The sequence below is a fragment of the Triturus cristatus genome, chromosome 3_1 (genome assembly GCF_964204655.1).
Source record: "Triturus cristatus chromosome 3_1, aTriCri1.1, whole genome shotgun sequence".
Classification (NCBI taxonomy): Eukaryota; Metazoa; Chordata; class Amphibia; order Caudata; family Salamandridae; genus Triturus; species Triturus cristatus.
In genome coordinates this window covers 363,184,738-363,204,528 of record NC_140583.1, presented here as the reverse complement: position 1 = coordinate 363,204,528, position 19,791 = coordinate 363,184,738, and the positions used below count along the sequence as shown (strand labels likewise).

General features: G+C 43.5%; 1 protein-coding gene across 2 annotated transcripts in view; it reads right to left on the bottom strand.

The window, feature by feature from the left end:
* Window positions 1-19,506, bottom strand: part of RFX7 (regulatory factor X7) — a 472,709-nt gene extending 453,203 nt beyond the window's left edge. Inside the window, exon 1 of one of the 2 annotated variants that reach the window (XM_085644129.1) lies at window positions 19,047-19,506. In XM_085644129.1, the coding sequence (XP_085500255.1) occupies window positions 19,047-19,177 (131 nt within the window). In that variant the 5' untranslated portion in view covers window positions 19,178-19,506. The remainder of the gene's footprint in view (window positions 1-19,046) is intronic. The other variant, XM_085644130.1, reaches the window with a different exon arrangement.
* Window positions 19,507-19,791: the final 285 nt, after the last annotated feature.

Sequence of the window (19,791 nt, the reverse complement as noted above, 5' to 3'; positions counted from 1 at the left end):
GTAAGGTACTTGTATTTCTTTTGTGTGTTATACCATTAACATTGCTTAGGCTTTAGAAATTAGTAGAATGTAACATTTCTTAAAGGAATGTTCTATAATGTAAGCTTTGGCAGTCACTTGATGGGCTATTATGCAGGGAAGTGGTCGTGGGTCCTGTATTGGAATTAACGTCGTCTACAAAAAACTACTTGATGTGAGATCTTTATTTGGTGCTCCTAACCCACAACACTTACCACTGGTTGGCTTCAAGTCATTCTTATTTGATGCCTCCTGTTTGGTTAGCGTGGTCCAGATTTACTTGCTCTTTGTGTGCTTTTCTCTTCTCCTGGAGCATAGCCCTAGTACGGTTTCCTTTCTTTGTGAGAGTCCTTCCCTGCTCGCGCTTTCTGGCCCCATGTACTTATTGCGTCCACTGGCAGAACTCACTAAGAGTCCATGTGTTTTTAGGTTGTCGCCCGTCCTCCCCTCATCCTGCACCACGTTGTTGTTGTCCCATCCCTCTCCACCTTTTGCGTTGTTACCTTGTCATTGTTACTTGCCCCGTCCACCTCCCCATATTGTTGCTTAATCATCAATGATTGCCTCGTCCACTCACACTTTATTGCTTTGCCTATTCCTCCTGCCCTGCCACTTACCCTAAAGAACAAAACACATAGTCCTATCTGGATTTGATTAGGATAACCAACTGTTTTGAAAAAACTTTCATGAATTGAAACACAAAAGATAGGGCTTTAGGAATTGCCTATTCTTCAAAAAGTTTTTTATTTGTTTGTTTTAAACATTATTTAATTGTGTGATAAAGACAGACATTCCTGGTGCAAACATATATATATACACAATATGAATAACAATCAAAGACATTAACCGCACCCTAGACACATTAAACATTCAATCTTCTACCATACTTGGCCAATCCATTCATACACAAAACAACTGACTCATACTTCACTAAACTGAAAGGTCCTAACACAACTACTCCTTGTTGAACACAGATAGTTTATCCGTGTTAGGCTTTTTAAGACAGTTAATTTCTTAATAGACACTTTTGAACCCAAAGAAAACTTCAAGGGCAGGACTTTTTATATATGGAGTGTGTAAAGGACCGACTGGTCGACTGGTCTACGCGTTTCAAACCTCTAGCATTATGAGGTTCTCGTCAGGACCAATGTAATCTAAAAAAGAAATCAAAAAAAGGGGTTTGAATTACTACTCTAATCAGTAAAAACAGAACTTAAGCCGGCCTCCATTCTCGACCTGGCATACCCACCGGAAAATATATGGTCTCAGCCTGCTTTAAATCCAAAGAATGTTTCAATCAGCTGGTGCCTGGAGCTGAAAATAACCAAATGTGACAGTAAACCTACTCGTCGAGTTAATTGGTATCTACATAAGACATACACACAAGGACAGGACAGCATGCAGGAGGGTTGCTCACCCTGCGATTTTAGCTGGTCAACGAGTATGGCGGGCATATGTTCCCTTTGATTTTTTCATCGTGGTCGGGCTGTGAATGCTTCTACCAAAAGAGGCTGTAACGACAAGCGAAGTCGGTGTCAGTTGCGCTTGGCTCATGTTCTATAGCGCTGAGACGTGATTAAAAGCTTCCCCTTCACGGGGAACCGGTGGTTCGTCTCCTACCTGGTAACGATGTCTTTACGTCGTTCCCACCGTCCAACGAAGCCATAAACAGGAACCGGGGGTTGAATCCGTAACCAGGAAGTGAATTTTCGATCTTTTGAAGAAAGGTGAAGCGCATGCCCAGGAATCGTGGGATTTGTAGTTCTTTCCATGGTGACCATGGGAAATGAAGTTTAACATAGAGTTTTTGGACGAAAACTTGGTTCAAGGTTATATGCTGTGCTCGTCACGAGAGGTATAAGAAATTCTGAATAAACCAATATGGAACCAACTTGGTGGACTGCTTTTTTGTAAAAAAGAACTTATATTGAAGGGAATACCCAAGAGGACGAATAACTTTAAAGGAATTTGGTGACCCGGTTGGACGAAATGTCACAAGTATACAGATCACACTCACGTCGTGAGTGGTCTATATATCTCAGCTATTTCGTTAAGGCCGTTGGTCGTGGTATTAAATTTCATAATTAGGAATGACTCCTTTTGGCTCAGGCGACTGTCTAAGTCCCCCCCTCGCGGATCTAGCTCAATTTTGGACAAAACTGTCCACTTTAGGTCTTCCTCGCGGTGTTTCAGTATGGTCCAATGACTCACCAATGGTGCGTTTTCAACTTTACGTCGGATCCTTGATTTGTGTTGAGTGATGCGTTGTCGTACTTCCTGTGTGGTCTTACCTATGTACAATTTGGGACATGGGCATGTGACTGCATAAATCACATTTTTCGTTCTACAGTTGGTGAAGGCCTCATGTTTCCAATAGATGTTACTGAAGGTGAACGTATCACCTTCCACAGTTTGATCACAACAGATGCAGGACCCGCATCTGTGATGCCCGACGATTGGAGGCAGGGCTAGTAGCCCTCTCAATGTAGGGGACTGTTGTTTGGGCAAAGCTGCTCTTACAATGAAGTTGGCTATACTTTTTTCTTTTTTGAATGCAAATAGGGGTGGTGTAGAAAAGTCATTATGTAGACCGTCGATCAGATGCCAATTCGACAGGACTAGTTTGCGAATTTGATGTGAATTGGGGCAGAATGTGGTGACACAAACAGGTCTGTTGGCCGTATTCCTCTTTTTGCTCACCAATAAAGTTTCCCTTGGTGTCCACCAAGCTCTTTTTAGGGAATGTTTGAGTAGTCTTCGTGGATATCCTCTTTCAAGAAGTCGGTCTTTAAGTTTGTTGGCGTGTGAAAAATATTCCTCTTTCCGTGAACAATTTCTGCGAATCCGCAGGAACTGTCCATACGGTAAATTCTGTTTTAAGCTCCGGGGATGATTGCTGGTGTAATGCAATGCCTTATTCCGATCGGTAGGCTTCCTGAAGAGTGTGGTCTCTAGTTGTCCTGATATGTTTTCTACTTGTACATCTAAAAATGTTATTGTTTTGTCTGAAGCCGTGCAGTTAAATTTGATGTCTCTCGTGCGCTCATTGAGCCATCCTACGAATTCGTCCAATTGTTGTTGGGATCCAGTCCAAATTAGGAAGATATCGTCTATATATCTCATATAGTTGGAGATATTAGCCGAATAAGGATTATTGTCGTAAATGAAATTCTTTTCGTATAGTCCCATAAAAAGCACCGCTAGCTCTGGGGCGAAAGGACACCCCATCGCCACGCCTTTGATTTGAAAGAAAAAATCTGAGTCAAACGAAAAATAATTTTTCGATAATGCAAATTTTGCAAGCTTCAGAATGAAATCCGACGGTACCTGGACTGGTCGTTCTCTGTTCTCAAGGAACCATGTTAGAGTCTCTAGTGCTTGGTCTTGGGGAATCTGAGTGTAAAGTGACACCACGTCTAGAGTAACCATTAGTTGATTTTTATTATCAAATTGTACTGTTGTTATTCGGTTCAAGAAAGCTGTGGTGTCTTTCAAGTGGGCTGGAATGTCGTTAATGAAAGGTTTCAGAAAGAAATCAATATATTGTGCAACTGGTTCAATGAGCGACTCACACCCTGAGACGATTGGTCTACCAGGGGGGTCCGTTTCGCTTTTATGTAGTTTTGGTATAACATAAAAGACTGGTATCCTAGGATTCTTGTTTTGTAAAAAAATTCTCTCCTTTGGGCCAACGAATCCTTGTGTATGACCTTCCTCGATGATTTGAAAAAGTTGGATTTGTAGCTCCTTGGTTGGGTCCCTTGCTATTTTACGGTAGCAACTAACGTCCTCTAGTTGACGTAGCGCTTCTTTTTTGTATTTATTAAGGTCCCAAATAACCACTGCACCTCCTTTGTCAGCTTGTTTGACTACCACCGACCTGTCATTTTTAAGTGCCAGCAAGGCGTCTTTTTCTTGTTTGGCCAGATTGTATTTGATGAAGTTCTTCTTTTTTTCCATCGTTTGTATCCCTGAAAGAATGGTCTTTTCAAAAGTGTTAATCTCTTTAGGGATTTTTGGGCCACATGGACAGAATACGGATTTTCTCTTCAAGCCTGTTGTCTCTATTGAGGAGGTTTCTGGGGTGTCCTGAAAAAATATTTTAAGCCGCAGTTTCCGGCAGAATTCGATTATTTCCAACTTCAGTTTTACAAAGTCCGTTTGCCGGGATGGAACGAATCCAAGTCCTTTTGATAGGACAGACAATTCCGCTCCTGTCAAGATTTTTTCTGACAAATTGAACACAGGTGACGGAGCTAACTCCTGTAGTATTGACGTCGGGTTCTCATTTCCCATGGCTGTGAATAACGTAAGCGGCCTCTGCCCTGCCGCTGGCCTCGGGCTAAAAAATGCGACCCTTGATTGATTTGTTGGTCTTGGTTTTGTTGTTTTAACCTTGGATTTATGTTTGTCGTTGTATTGTCCTCCGACTCACCCCCCGAGGATGAAGATGTTGTGTCAGAGAAAGTGATGAATTTCTTTCTTGAACGTCCTCTATAGTTTTGTAAATAATTTCTCGAATCGTTGTTACTATAAAAATCTTTGTTTAGGTACGGGTATGTGGATTCCAAAGAGAAGTTCTTTTTGTCCGCTTCGAACTTGTTGCTTTTTTGGATGACCGTGTAGTCTTTAAACTCAGATATCTCCTTTTCTACTTTTTCAAGTAATGTTTTGGCGTCGGTAAGGCTTTGGTTGTTACGAACTTCAGTTTCCAAGTCGGCTATTTCTTGTAGCTGTAGCAGTGACAACCTATGAGCTGTTTCCACAGTCAACACCATTAAGTCCCGACTACATTTAGTCTCAATGCAGCTGTAGCCTTTCTTATATATCGGGTCGTCAATAAACACGACTGGAATATTTCGTATTTGTAACCCTGTTGGAATTGTTCCTTCTTTGAGATGTTGTAATAGAAAATGACCGTGTAGGTCTGTCCTGATTTGTTTTTTACGTAATCGAATAAGTTTGTCAGATTCGTTCTGAGTTTTTGCAGTGGCACTCAAGGTGGCTGAGGCGAAAACGGGGGGTGCCCGGATCAAGTTCTGAATATGTTCCTCACTGTAAGCGAAGGCATCTTTTTCTGCCATCGTCTAACTTACTCGTAAGGTGAAGTGACACATGTGTTTGTACATAAAACAATCAATGAAACAACAATAAACAAACATATAATCAACACACAACGCACTTGTCTCTAAACAACACCCGTTGTCACAATTACGTGGTGAAAGACTTACTTCTACCGCAAGAACAGCCTCGCGAGCCTGCGCCCGCACAACAAGCTATAAACCAACACAGGGCTTTGGCTCAAAAAACCAGCAGGACTGAGCCCGAAATACTAAAGAACAAAACACATAGTCCTATCTGGATTTGATTAGGATAACCAACTGTTTTGAAAAAACTTTCATGAATTGAAACACAAAAGATAGGGCTTTAGGAATTGCCTATTCTTCAAAAAGTTTTTTATTTGTTTGTTTTAAACATTATTTAATTGTGTGATAAAGACAGACATTCCTGGTGCAAACATATATATATACACAATATGAATAACAATCAAAGACATTAACCGCACCCTAGACACATTAAACATTCAATCTTCTACCATACTTGGCCAATCCATTCATACACAAAACAACTGACTCATACTTCACTAAACTGAAAGGTCCTAACACAACTACTCCTTATTGAACACAGATAGTTTATCCGTGTTAGGCTTTTTAAGACAGTTAATTTCTTAATAGACACTTTTGAACCCAAAGAAAACTTCAAGGGCAGGACTTTTTATATATGGAGTGTGTAAAGGACCGACTGGTCGACTGGTCTACGCGTTTCAAACCTCTAGCATTATGAGGTTCTCATCAGGACCAATGTAATCTAAAAAAGAAATCAAAAAAAGGGGTTTGAATTACTACTCTAATCAGTAAAAACAGAACTTAAGCCGGCCTCCATTCTCGACCTGGCATACCCACCGGAAAATATATGGTCTCAGCCTGCTTTAAATCCAAAGAATGTTTCAATCAGCTGGTGCCTGGAGCTGAAAATAACCAAATGTGACAGTAAACCTACTCGTCGAGTTAATTGGTATCTACATAAGACATACACACAAGGACAGGACAGCATGCAGGAGGGTTCCTCGTTTTTGCTTCCCCGTCACCCATCATTTCTTGCCCTGTACCTCTGTCCTCCTCTCTCCTCGATGCCCCTCCACCACTGTTGCTTGTCCCTTCCTCACCCCCAGAAGCCCTAAAAAAAGGGCTATGACGCAGCCAGTGCTGCCCATGTCATAATGCTTTTTTCCTAAACTTTTAGCCATGCTGCCTGCACAATAGGTGCACTGTTGTACAACATGGCTAAAAGACTTTGACAAAGCCAACAGCTCTCGCATAAGCATGACCTATTGGCTTTGTCAATGCTTGTTTTCTATATCCTAATATAAACAAACAAGGGCAACCCAAAAACCCCTTGAGGGCGTGAGTAACAATTTTCCTTCATCCAGCACCCATTCTTCCAGGTCACTTTATTTACTACCCTCATCAGTTGATTCCCAGTCCTGTATATATGTATACGTACACCGCGCACATACATACACACACACACACACACACATACACACACCACACTTTTTTTCTTACAAGGGCCTGACATCTGCACAGTACTATCGGTCAACCTCTCCATCTCCCTCTCTCCCTCTCTCTCTCTCTCTCTCTCTCTCCCTCTCTCCGACTTTTTTTTTTTTACTGTTATAAATCTCTAATTTTGGAACATTATTTTGGAACACTATGTTGGAACAGTAAATAAAAAATAAATCACAAAATGGCTGTCTGTGATCACGTCGCATGCACATGCATCGGAGTCAATTTAGGAACGGCTTTTAATTAATGGACAACCCATTCCAAGATGGTAGCCCATGCGTACGTAGGCACAATGACACACTGATGGCCATTTTGGCATTCGCTAATGCCAGCACTTGCTGTTTATTTTGCGTCGCCTGGGCACATCAATGTAGATGTTTTTAAGAAATTAACTATAAATGAAAGTATTTTACTTTTTAATGAAGAACTTACTGTGTATACAACAGAAACGAACTTTTCTCTCACTTCACTCACCAAGGGGAGGCTGGCAGATGGACATTTATTAGCTTAAAATAATGGTTTTCAGGGGTCTTCTGGGGAAAAGAGGGAGGGGATATCAGAGATGCCTTGGAGGTGGACGTGCCCAGTAGTCACACATTCGTCATGAGTGCACACCTCCCCAGGACCTATCCGCATCCATGCAGATTCTGGCTCTATGGGGATTGAGTATAAATTTAGATAAATTTACCAGCAGACGAGAATAAGCAGTTGGTTTGTAAACATGACATGCAAGTATGAAGGAGAACCAGCACAAAATATTGGAAGATTCACAGAAATAAAAAGTTAAATTAAGAAGCAGTACAAAGGAACTATTATTTGTAATAGTCCTAAAGATAGCTATTTGACCTTCAGGCATTAAATAACTGGATAAAAAATGTAAAACTTTGTTGATGTAACTCTATATACATCGAACTAGCAGTTTTAATCTTACCAAAAGGATCCAGAAAGGTATAAAGGATACGAATACACTGAATTCCTAAAGGCAATTTTAATCCCAGATCACATCCCAAGAAAACACACAAAGGGCGTTGTTATTTTTTATTGCTGGGCCCACTAAGGTACACACGGTACCCTGGATGATGATCCATTGATAAATCATGCCACCAACTAGCCCTAAAGGCGAGGGTACTTCTAACAAAGTAGGGATGCCCCCGCTAGATCACTAAGGGAAGACAGAGTAGAACAAGTCATAGGAGATGGATCCTGTTGTCTGCTAAAGCAAGGCCACCCACTAAAATACTACGCTATAAATCAAATAGCGCTGACAGATAAGCTGAAAATAGAAAGGAAGAATAAGGTAAATTGTTTGAAACCTTTCCCATTATCAAAAGAAAGTTCCATTGACACACCCAAGTGGCAGATAACCATTTTAGAACACGAATATCAAGACAAGGCACGAGTCATTATATAAAAACAAGTAAATAAAATGCATAAATCTATTGATTGGTTGAAACACTAGAACAAATAAAAAGTGATGCAGCACTTTAGGTATTTTAATTTTTTCAAAGAAGAATTTCAAATCACAGAAGCTGGTGTGACTAGATACACACAGCTAGAGAAGAAATATGTTGGTTAACATGTCAGGAAATATGATAAGCGGAATCAGTACAACACAGAAATTAGAACTACAGAGATAGGTCTTTAAACTGGCAACCGGTATCTAACAGACAGTATGTTGTAGTAAAAAAAAATATTGTTGGCTCTAGAAACAACGTTTACAGATTATTAGATTCTCGCTGTGGTTGGCTCCGTCACAGAGTAGAAGGTGCTTTGAAAACCATGCTTTTCAAACGTGCCAAGAATAGTACTTTTCGGGTCAACGTTTTGAGCAACATCACCAGTAAGTGCGAAAACACCAGAAATATTAATAATGACTTGGTGAATCGTCACAAAGCAAGGGAACACTGCAAGCACGACACCACAATTTATGATGTACCAGAAAACTTGGGCTATGATGTATTTCAAAGACAAAACATGCGTGAAAACAGAAGGCAAAACATGTGAAGATACCTTTCATCATTAACACCATTGAAAGAGCAGTCTGCGCAAAACTCAAGATCACATCAATGCCAACCATCTCCTGTCCAACTACCATAACAGTTTTAAATCACACTGGAGTACCAAGCTGTCTCTAGTACAAATCATAGATGGCACCACTCTGATGGTACATAAAGCGGACTCCTGTCTACTGATATTAATGAATATCTCAGCTAACTTTGACCATCCCACTCCATATAGACTTGAACAGTAACCTCAAATGGATCACCAACAACAGCATCCAAATCCAACAATATGCCAATGATACACCACTCTACTTCAAGGTCTCCCCAGCATTACACCTCAAACGCTGCCTGAATGTCATCCAGCCTCAAAACATCTACCCGCCCGCTCACTATGGCGAATCAGATTTTATCACAGCAAACTATATTTAGGGCCTACTCGCCAGTTCTGGTGGGCTGATAAGAAACAGGTGTTCTGTTCACTTATAAAGTGAAGGGGTAATAAAGAAGCCTTAAAATCTTGTTTTTATCTTGTCACATTTGCTTTGTGTTTGGAGACAGAGGTCAGAGTTCAGTTTACATCTTCTTACAAAGACTTTTCTTTCTATGACTGCAGAGTGCCAGTATTTAGAAAAGTGAACTAACTGCCTGACATGCTGTGCAAATAGTGTGAAATGAAAGGCTTTAGAATGTCTGGTTTTTTTTCTAACACAACATTTAAATAGCTAAAAATAGAACTGTACAAACATTTCAAAATACATTTCTGTAGTTAAGAAGCTCAATTTTTATAATTGTGTGTGATGAAAAACATAATTTAATAGGATGAACACAAATCAGAATTCTTTATTTGGTGATGTGAAAATGCTGAATATGTCTGCTGGAATCCTATTTTCACAGGTTTTTTATACACTATATAGTTTTAGCCCATTTCCATGGGAAATTTACTGTCTGTAAATGACAGTCTTCTACCACATCATGCTTTAGTAATATAGGAAGACATTAACAAAACCTTTTTTGAGGTCGCAAACAGCTTATTTACATAATCAGGTCATTTGCAACTGCAAAAAAGATTTTTTTTAAAAAGGTACAATAGCCAAACTGTGGTTCGATAACCTGTTATCGAATCGTAATTTGGGTTTGCAAATCGGTGTTTGGAAGGGGTATGTTTAGGGCGTTCCTTCCTAATACCAATTTGAATTGGTATTTTTAAATATTTGTTACCAAATTACGGTCCCAAAATATTAATTTTTTACCGACTTCTCAAGGGTGGTGGTAACAATTAGCAAACCGGAAGCGGTCCATATGGGACACCTCCCCATTTACAAATATTTTGTAAGAGCAGGCAGTGGTCCCTTAGACAACTGCCTACTCTTAAAAATGTAACTTGAAACGTTCCATTTTTTCCTTTTTCAACACATCCTGTATTCTTTTAGGAAAACGGGTTACATTAAAAAAAAAAAAAAAAAAGATTGCTTTATTAAAAAGCAATCGCAGACATGATTGTGTGCTGACCCCAGCATGCCATCATCTTTGCAATTCCAAATGGGTCACAAACTGCAACCTACCTCATTAATATTCATGAGGTAGGTCTATTGCAAGCCCATTAGGAATCGCTATTTCCAGTTTCCAGATTTTTGGACATTAGGACTTGTGATTTCCTAATTACGATTAGAAAAGAATCGCAATCAGGAAATTGCAATCCCTACATTCTCTATATATGGTGCAACTTTTGGGGGCGGAGGGTTGGTTATATAGCGTGTACTCCACCCGAAGGTATTAGAGCACCAGTTGCATTAGATACGGACACATTCATTTTGTTAGGCACCAGGAGATTAAGGGATGTACCCAAAATCACAGGATGTTGAGCATCCCTGCGTAGACTCAAAACTGGCTCCCCAGGAACACGTACAGGGGAGACATTTGCACCCCAGCAGCACCTTTAAATGTGGATGACCAGCTCATGTCCCCCTAAACAGCTTGTATTTGTCACTGTGTATTCGATTTGTCTATACATGTATAATGTTTGATTTGTGTATTGACTCCCGCATAGGAAGTGATCTGTATGGATGTCAGTTTTGTTTAATAACAAAAAGAATTAATCATAAAAAAATAAAAAACTGGCTCGCCAGCTTCAAGGTCGACCGCTCAAGACAGTAGGCCACAAAAGTGAGTTTTTAAATATAAACTGAGAAACACTCCTACCCTGCTAGCAATGCATTTACTAGTGAATGTATACCCTATATGTGGGCTAGATTCTTATTATACATGGAGCAAACATTTAGTCTATTCCATCAAACAAAAGAGGTTTTTTTTGTACAGCAGAAATGCTACACTTGCTTATTTGAAGGTGCTCTCAAATGTGATAATGAAGAAAAAGTTGGCTTTGTAAAATAAAATATTTGCTTAGGTTCACACAATTTCAAGACCAGTTTACGGGTCAAGTACATCACAGTTAGGTTGAGTAGATTATTCAAATTACTAGACCTTCAGGTCTAGTAAACTTTTTATGAGTTTTCGAAGCCTGGTTCATCAATATCAGGACATGTAGCATCAAACTGAAAGGTTACCTCACCAGAAGAGAATACCTGCTGTTCAGCAAAACACTAGTTTTAACCTGCCTCTGCAGCAGGATAGTCACAGATCTACCTCCACGTCACTCAGATTCAGCCTGGACTCCAACCTCACCCTCAAGGAACACATCACCAAGAAAACCAAGATGGCCTTATACCAGCTTTCACTATTAAAGAAAGTGCAACAAAAAAAAGACTTCAGAACTAGTTTGAAAGCACACATGCTCTTGCGTCTCAATGATGCCATTCCCCTGTCTCTAGACCACACATTAGCCCCTCATAAGGACATTCTATACTCCACTGCACACCTCACAAACACTCAAGAAAAATTATCATGCCAACTAAGCCCCCTTTGGTGGTCCACGCTAACTTCAAAACTAGCTGCATAAACTGCAAATCTATCCAAACTGGCACCACTGCCAATCTGACTAACAAGTTTGTTATCTGCTATAATAGGATAGCATTCGACTGGAGGTAAAGTGCTAAAAAGTTTAACAGAGAAATGGCCATCCTCAATCTATGTTTCAGGGCTCTGGATCAACATTCCCCATAAACACTAGGACTGCTTCAAAGTGATCCAATTTAGGAAAGACCCGAAGATACACTTCTTTAAAGAACACTACAACACGGTACCAGTCCAAATCAACACTAAGAACCCTAAAACCTCCAATTACTTTCTACCGCTTTTACACTATACGGCACTCTCGTGCATTTCATCTTGGTTAGCGCTATACCTCTAGCTTAGGAGCTAGACGTCGGACCTCCTGGTCAGAGACCTGCTCTCTCCCCCAGCAGCTCTGCTGTTGTGCTGCGGCTGCTGCTCCTGCGCAGGTAGGTGTTTGAGGCCCTCCTCTACCCGCAGGCTCCTACCTGCGCCTCATCCCTGGTGGTCCAGTCGGAGAGCCTTGCTCTTCTGATGATCTGCTGTTGTCTGTCTCTGTGTTTGTGCTGTTTTCTGTGCCTGTTTTCTGTCTTCCTTCTATCCTCTTCATTGTTTCGTTATTGTGCCCGTGTATCCTCTTCACTGTCTTGTTAAAGGGCCTGTGTATTAATTTTATATTGTCTGCACCTGGCCGATTTTGGCCTGTTCCTTGTTTTCCTGTGCCCGTTGCTCTCAGTGCCCTTTTCCCGCTGCTACTACCCCCACGGCCCATCCCCTCTGCTGGTTCCAGCTCCCGTCACCCAGCTGCACTTCTCTCCCCACTTCCCTATTTAATGGTGGCCGTTCCGCAGCCACACCAAAGGCAACCCAGTCTGCGCCCGTCCGCGACATGCCCGCAACCAGCGCCAGGAACCCTGGATCTCCGACCTCCCACTGCTACAACTCCACTGCCCTCCTCGCACTTGACCCCGGAAGGAACAACAACTGCCAGTGGTCAACACCGAACACCACCCACAGCCAGTTCTCCTGCCGACACTGCCGACAATCCTTTACCACCCACAGGACCCCCACCGCATCCACGTCGGACCCACGCACCATCGAAGCCCTGAAGTGCATTTTCCTCAACGTGCACTCCCTACACAGACACGGTAGAGATCTGGGACCTCCTCGACATACTCTCGCCAGATGTCACCTTCTTCACGGAAACCTAGACAAACGCAGCCTCCGCCCCCGACATATTCACCGCCATTCCCGATGGATATAAGATCCAGAGGAAGGACCCCCCACCCCCACCGCCCAGGAGGAGGACTCGCCATCGTACACAAGAGCTCCCTCTGACTCTCCACCTCCAGCACGAGCAACTCCCTCACCTACAATGACCACCAGACCAGCCCCAGAACCACTAGGCTGCACCCTCGCTTACAGGCACCCTGGACCTCGTGCTTCTTTCACCACCACCATTGACAACCTCATCGCACCCCACACCATCGCCTCCATGGACAAAATACTCATACTCATCGGAGATCTGAACTTCGACCTCGACAACTGCAGCGACTCCACCGCCCTCCTGGATAACCTCGCCAACCTCGGATTGAAGCAACTCGTCACCACCCCCACCCACAAGGCCGGACACATCCTCAACCCCATTTTCTCAGGAGGGACCAACATCCACTTCAGCCACACCTTGCAGCCCCTCTGGACAGACCACCACTGCGTACATTTCTCCTTCAACACCACCAATTCACACAAGCCTGCCCCGCGCCCGCCATGAAGGAATTGGAGCAAGGCCAGAGGAGCACCTTAACTCCACCCTCATCCACGCTCCGCCGTCTCAGGACCTCTGCGACAAGCTTCGCTCCTGCTTCCACTTGAAAATCAAGGCCCTTTACAAGAACTTCAGCTAACAGACTCCAGAAACCACCCTCCCCTCTGGCAACTACAGCCAGCCCGCCATCACCACCTGGACACACGTCACCACCGAAGACACCACCACAACCATGATGGGCACCCAATCAGTATCCACCACAGACCCCTGCCCACCACACATCTTCCACAAAGCTGCTGCCGCCGTCATAGCACCCGAACTACACTGCACCATCAACGCCTCCTTCGAATCCGGCACCATCCCCAACGTTTGGAAGCAGGCAGAGGTCAAGCCCCTCCTCAAGAAACCCTCGACTGACCCAACGGACCTGAAAAACTACCGGCCCATCACTCTCCTTCCCTTCAGAGCCAAGATCACCAAGAAATTCATCAACGCCCAGCTGACCACCTTCATCGAAGATAACGCCATCCTCAACTCCTCCTAGTCCGGATTCCGCAGTAACTACAGCACAGAGACTGCCCTCCTTGCCGCCACCGACCACATCCGCTCCCTACTCGACCAGGGCCACACCACAGCCCTCATTCTGTTAGACCTCTCAGCAGCCTTCGACACCGCCTCCCACCGCACTCTTGCAGACAGACTCCACAATCTGGGCATACGGGGGACCGCGTCGACTGGAGCCGCTCCTTTCTCGCCAGCAGAACCCAAAGGATCAGACTCCCACCCTTCTTCTCCGAATCCACAGAGATCAACTGCTCAGCCCCATGCTCAGTATAATATCCTACACCGACACCCAGTTCATCCTCTCCCTTACGAAAAACCCCAAAGACACCAAACTCAGCTTTCAGGAAGGAATGAAAGACGTTGCAGCCTGGATGAGCAACAACTGCCTAAACCTCAACTCAGAGAAGACAGAGGTCCTCGTCCTCGGACCATGCCCCACTGCATGGGACAACACCTGGTGGCCCTCCGCCCTCGGAAATACACCCCCCACCACAGACCACGCCCTAAACCTGGGAACCATTCTAGACTCCTCCCTCACCATGACTCGCCAGATCAACGCTGTTGCCTATATCTGCTTCAACTCCCTCCACAGTACTTTCAAGTGGATCCCCCCAGAAAGACCATCACCCACGCACTCATAACCAGCAGATTGGACTACGGTAATGCCCTCTACGCTGGAATTAACAAATACCTGCTACACAAACTCCAGACCAGCCAGAACACTGCAGGCAGACTCGTCATCGGCACCCCACAACATGAGCACATGACCCAGCACCTGCGAGACCTCCACTAGCTTCCTGTCGAAAAGACACTAACCTTCAAGCTACTCACCCACACCAACAAATCCCTCCACAACATCGGACCCAAATACCTCAACAAAAGAGTATCTTTCCACGTACCCAAAAGAAACCTCCGCTCCGCTTACCTCGCCCTAGCAGAGAGCCAGCACATCCGCAGAGCCAGAGCAGGTGGAAGAGCCTTTTCCTACATCGCGGCCAAGGACTGGAACAACCCCCAGTCAACATCAGACACTCCCCTACCCTGCACACCTTCAGGAAAAGCCTCAAAACCTGCCTTTTCGGCTGACCCGTAGCTGCCTCCTCCCTCCCCCCTCCTCCCTCCCCCCCCCCCCCCCCCCAGCACCTTGAGACCCTCACGGGTGAGTAGCGTGCTTTAAAAGCCCCCGATTTATTGATATACAACTACCAAATGTGTGCAAGAGCAGGAAGGCAATGTCTGAAACCCTCTGGAACTTGACCATGTCAAATTTTATAAGTTAACAGCATCAAATAATAATAAAATAGAGAATCTTAAATTGCCCTACGGTGTGAACATTTTATTGGGCTTCTGGAATTTCCTCCTCTCACTTATTTCTCCTCCATCCACTTCAGTTGTTATACAAGTGCCGATTCCTAAATAAAATCGTCAATAGAATTATAAATAATTATTTGAAAGACTGATGTGATCTAGGATAAGCTGGTTAAGTTTTATTTCATTTTTGATCCTGTTGAAAAATACCGATTTTTGACAGTGAATTTTTCAGAACGATCTCTATAAAATTTAACAGCATCAATAAAATTGTATTAAACAAATAAAACAAAATAGTTGACCATTCACGACAAGGGAGCTAAAGTCTTATTTAAGAATGGGTGCAAAGTATTCCTCTACTAGCTACCATGAATGATGAAGCCCAGTTTGCATCCACACATGTGAATTAGCGAATTATGGACCGAGGACCCCTAACGAGACCTCTGAGAGTAATCACTGCAGGAACCGTATTTGGTTCCTTTTTCTGCCCCCATTGGAATTTGTGATATAGTACTTTGTTTCCATACAACAGACAATAAGAAGATCTAGCTAACTGTACCTTCTTGTTGTCGCTTTCAAAAGCCAGGCAAGTACAACTATACCAAAAACGTATTATGGAGACCAGGCTGCATAAACCATTGCCCAAACATGGTCCAGTCAAGGATCTGTCTTCCCATACCATGTGGATATTCATCTGCATTGTGCTCCTTGTCTTCGGAAAACTGGGAATACGTTGTGCTTTTGATGCCCGTTTTACACTTACTATGTATTTTACTCAGCTCTCTGTTTCTGTTTGTAATATAAATACAATGCAGGTTGGAAACTAACATCTTTGTCATTCAGAAAATATGTATTGTATTCAAAGTTATGACCAGGACACTCCATACCTCTGCAGTGTACACTTAACAAACTGAACTATTTTAAGAGACATTGAAATCTTACCATTTCACTTTTTTAATCAGGCTTCCACCTGAAAAAGGGAGCGCCACCAGAAAAATATAACAAGCACTGGCAAAGCTAAATGTATCATGTTGGATGACAATCCTTTTGGTTTTTCCAATGCTTATTTGGTTTGCGATTTATTTTTATATTGAGACACACGACATGAGTCGAGAGCTGCCAAGCTCTCGACTTAGTAAAATATGCACAGGCCAAAATAAAAAAAAATACCTATATATTTTAATATAAAACAGACACTGCAGCAGTAGTCCCTTGCAGTGAAGGTGATTTGTATTGGCGTTGATTTGCACATTGTGCCAGAGCAGAATGCAGACACTCGCAGCCAGGTAAGCCAATGGCTGAAGTGACTTGACCCTATGCCCCATGCTGTGGTGGGCGGAAGGAAAATGTGAATGACACTGCAGCAAACCGATGGACATAAAGTCCCTGTGTGTAAATAGGTATGAATAGTATATACATTTTTATTAAAAGTAAAATGCTCTTGGCTAGTACGAGAACTAAAATGACACAAAAAATCTATTTACGTAGTCAGCACAATGGCGTTGCACGCTTTTACACATGGCCAAAAAGTCCACTGAAAATGCTGCATCTGAAAGAAACTGAGGACAATATAGAGCAAAAAGCGAAGTGTTAAAAGTTGTCTGGTACATGAATGTCCGGAATGGTGGGATGGACGTTAAACAAGCACTATCAATGTAGATAATAAACTGTAATCCACGTGTTTATCACTTAATTGTATCACTTGGCCAGCAACTCTACTATGGATGGGTGAAAATCTCAGTAAAATACTCTACGTTAAAAAACTCAATTCTCACATTTCCATAAGCCTAATCGGGAAGTAGCCATTTTGTCTAGAACTCTGACATGACATCAAATCCGAATGTCATGTAAACAGCCTCTCCACCTGATTTCTCAAAATGAACAAAAGAGGAGAAAACGCTATACGGATTCAAAAATAGAAAAGCTCTGCTCTACAAGTGGCGACATTTAATCCATTTTTCTCGATCTCCCTGAGAAAGATTGCTGCAGTCAGTGTTTCGAGATGTGTAATAAATATATGAAGGGGTGGGATGATGTTGTCCATCAATCACAGGTCCCCCCCTCCCACCAGACTCCAACCTGGTGACTGAGCCGCAAACGCACAAGAGCATCAACCATTCAGCACATTTCTGCACATCACACCACCTTTGTTATTGCTCTAAAATGGGCTCACACACCCCCAGTGCACACAGACCTAAATGGCAGTCAGAAAGGGGGGCAGCTAAATGGAAACACATTGCTGAAGCCAAATATCCCCAGGACCATGCTTGTTCATTACACAAACGGCATTCATGGGTGTTTTTCAACGGTCATTGGAAGATAGCTCGTTCCAAAAATAGGCATGCGTGTTGTTGTTTTATAGCGCTAAAACCCCGGTGAATTCAGGCGATGAATTGGAATAAACCAGTTACTGTCACCCTTCAAAGACGTTCTCGTCGGATTATTCGGTAGAAAATGCAAATTGGCAAGCCTGGTACAGTAAAATCGGCTTTAACATAAACAAAGCATATCAGAGGTAGAAAAAAAGACAACACCCAGAGATGCAGCAGCACCTAATCCTGCAGACTGACAGACAGTGCGGGTTTTCGCCCTCTCTCTACGCGGATGATAGTATTTTCCTCCACAAGATCTCCAATACACTACACCTACAGTCGCCGCCTTCAAGCAACCAGGGAGAAGAAATAACGTCCCCCTGCTGGCCCTCGCAGATGCAGCTTCCCTCTGCTTGGCATTATATTTTTTCCACTGTACACTCGATGCTCGATCACGGCAGACGGCATCAACGTGTTTATCATTGGCGACCATCCCTACGCCTTCCCTATCACCCGCCCTCATCTTCCTTCACTCCCCTCACGAACATGTGTGAGCTGCCCATTTTCACCACAGAATTTGGCACTTTTGGGGCACGATTTTACCCACATCCGTCGCTACGAGACCACGCCTGCAAGAAGTAGGCACGCCTGTAAACACATGCCAGGGTTCATGATAATAATGACAGTACTTTAAAACTAAGCGCTTGACCGCCCACGCAGTTAGGCGCTACATAAACAATACATGTAAATACTGCGAGGTGAGGCAGCTCTTATACCCAATACCTTGCTGTCAAAATGATGCAATGCTAGAACAATATACCGGTGACCTGGGGAGGTGACGAGCAAAGAGGGGCTGGGTCTAGCCGCCGCCCCCCCCCCCTCCAATCCCCAAATATCTGCCCTTAACAGCACCACGTTTAAAATAAATAAATATGAGAGAGAGAGAGAGAGATCACATTTCTGCATAGGGTGGCTTTCATCCACAGATGTATGTTTTCATATTGTGACCTCAACATCACACAAAGTAGTGTAGTGTGTAGTGGTATACAACACGCCCCTACATTGCAGATGGGTACAACATATAATACGTTTCTAGCACACATTCCTCACCCAGATTGTTTCTTGAGATGGTGGTCTTTCACCAAAGGCGTTATTTTTCTTGCTGTATATGTTCAAACTTAAACTTTGTAACATACAACATGAGTTCGCACTACAGATTACCCTTTAGCATATAAATCAACCAAAAAACGGGGTTATGTCCACAATAAAGCTAGCAAGCGTTCGTGAATGTAAAGAGATGCCCTAAAAAATTTACTAAAATTAATCTTCAGGATGCTTTTCATATCTTTCAGATTTTGATTGAAAAGGAAACCTAGAATATTTAGCATGTGTAGCCAGAGCCGTTTCTGTGGATAGTAAAATAATGACAACCGCTGAACCCCGCTCCTCCTCCCCATATGCAATGAATGGGTGAAGTCTGCAGTAAACAGGCGGTTCTTACCAAATGGAGTTCCTGATCTTGTGTTGTAGAGCACTAGCCTCGGTCTCAGGAAGCCCAGGCACCAGGGCTGGCAGCGCTGCCCCTGGCCCCATGGTGGGCATCTGGTGCTGCTCGGGCTCCTGGGCCATCATTGCTGCTGCTGGAAAAGGAAGGAGGGGTGGAGAGCTGCCGCTGCAGGGGGGACTAGGCCTCCTCCACCGCCGCACACCTCGAAAGCTGGAAAGGTGCCCTGGCTGCCCGCGGGGACATCACGGCAAGGCAACTCCGGCCTTCCTCCCGGACAGGGAGGTGTTTCCCACCGATCGTGGCGGGATCGGTGCGCGGGGAAAGGTGACGCGGAGGGTCTGGACAGCACCTGGTCCCCCGGCAGCTAGAAAGCAGGCAGCACAGCGCTGACTGTGGTGGCTGCTGCCAGAGCAGTGTTGCGAGGTCCAAAGCATAAAACAAGCCCAATTTCTTCAAAAATAAACCGAAAACAAAACATAACCCACACGAAGAAATAAGGCGGCTACACAATTGATTAGATTTATCAAAGTATTCATGATACATTACAAGAACTCCGTTAATTATTGTTGTTAAAAATGTTTTTCAATAAAATGTATAGAAGAAAAATGCAGTGTGTGCAAGTGCCTGACTATGGTTTATTTGAAACAACTGCGCTAGCTGAGGGAGGTGTCTCAGAGGCTTCCTAGCTGCCCAATTCTTTCAAGGCCAAAACACTGTCCCTGGAAAGAACTTCAGAGTC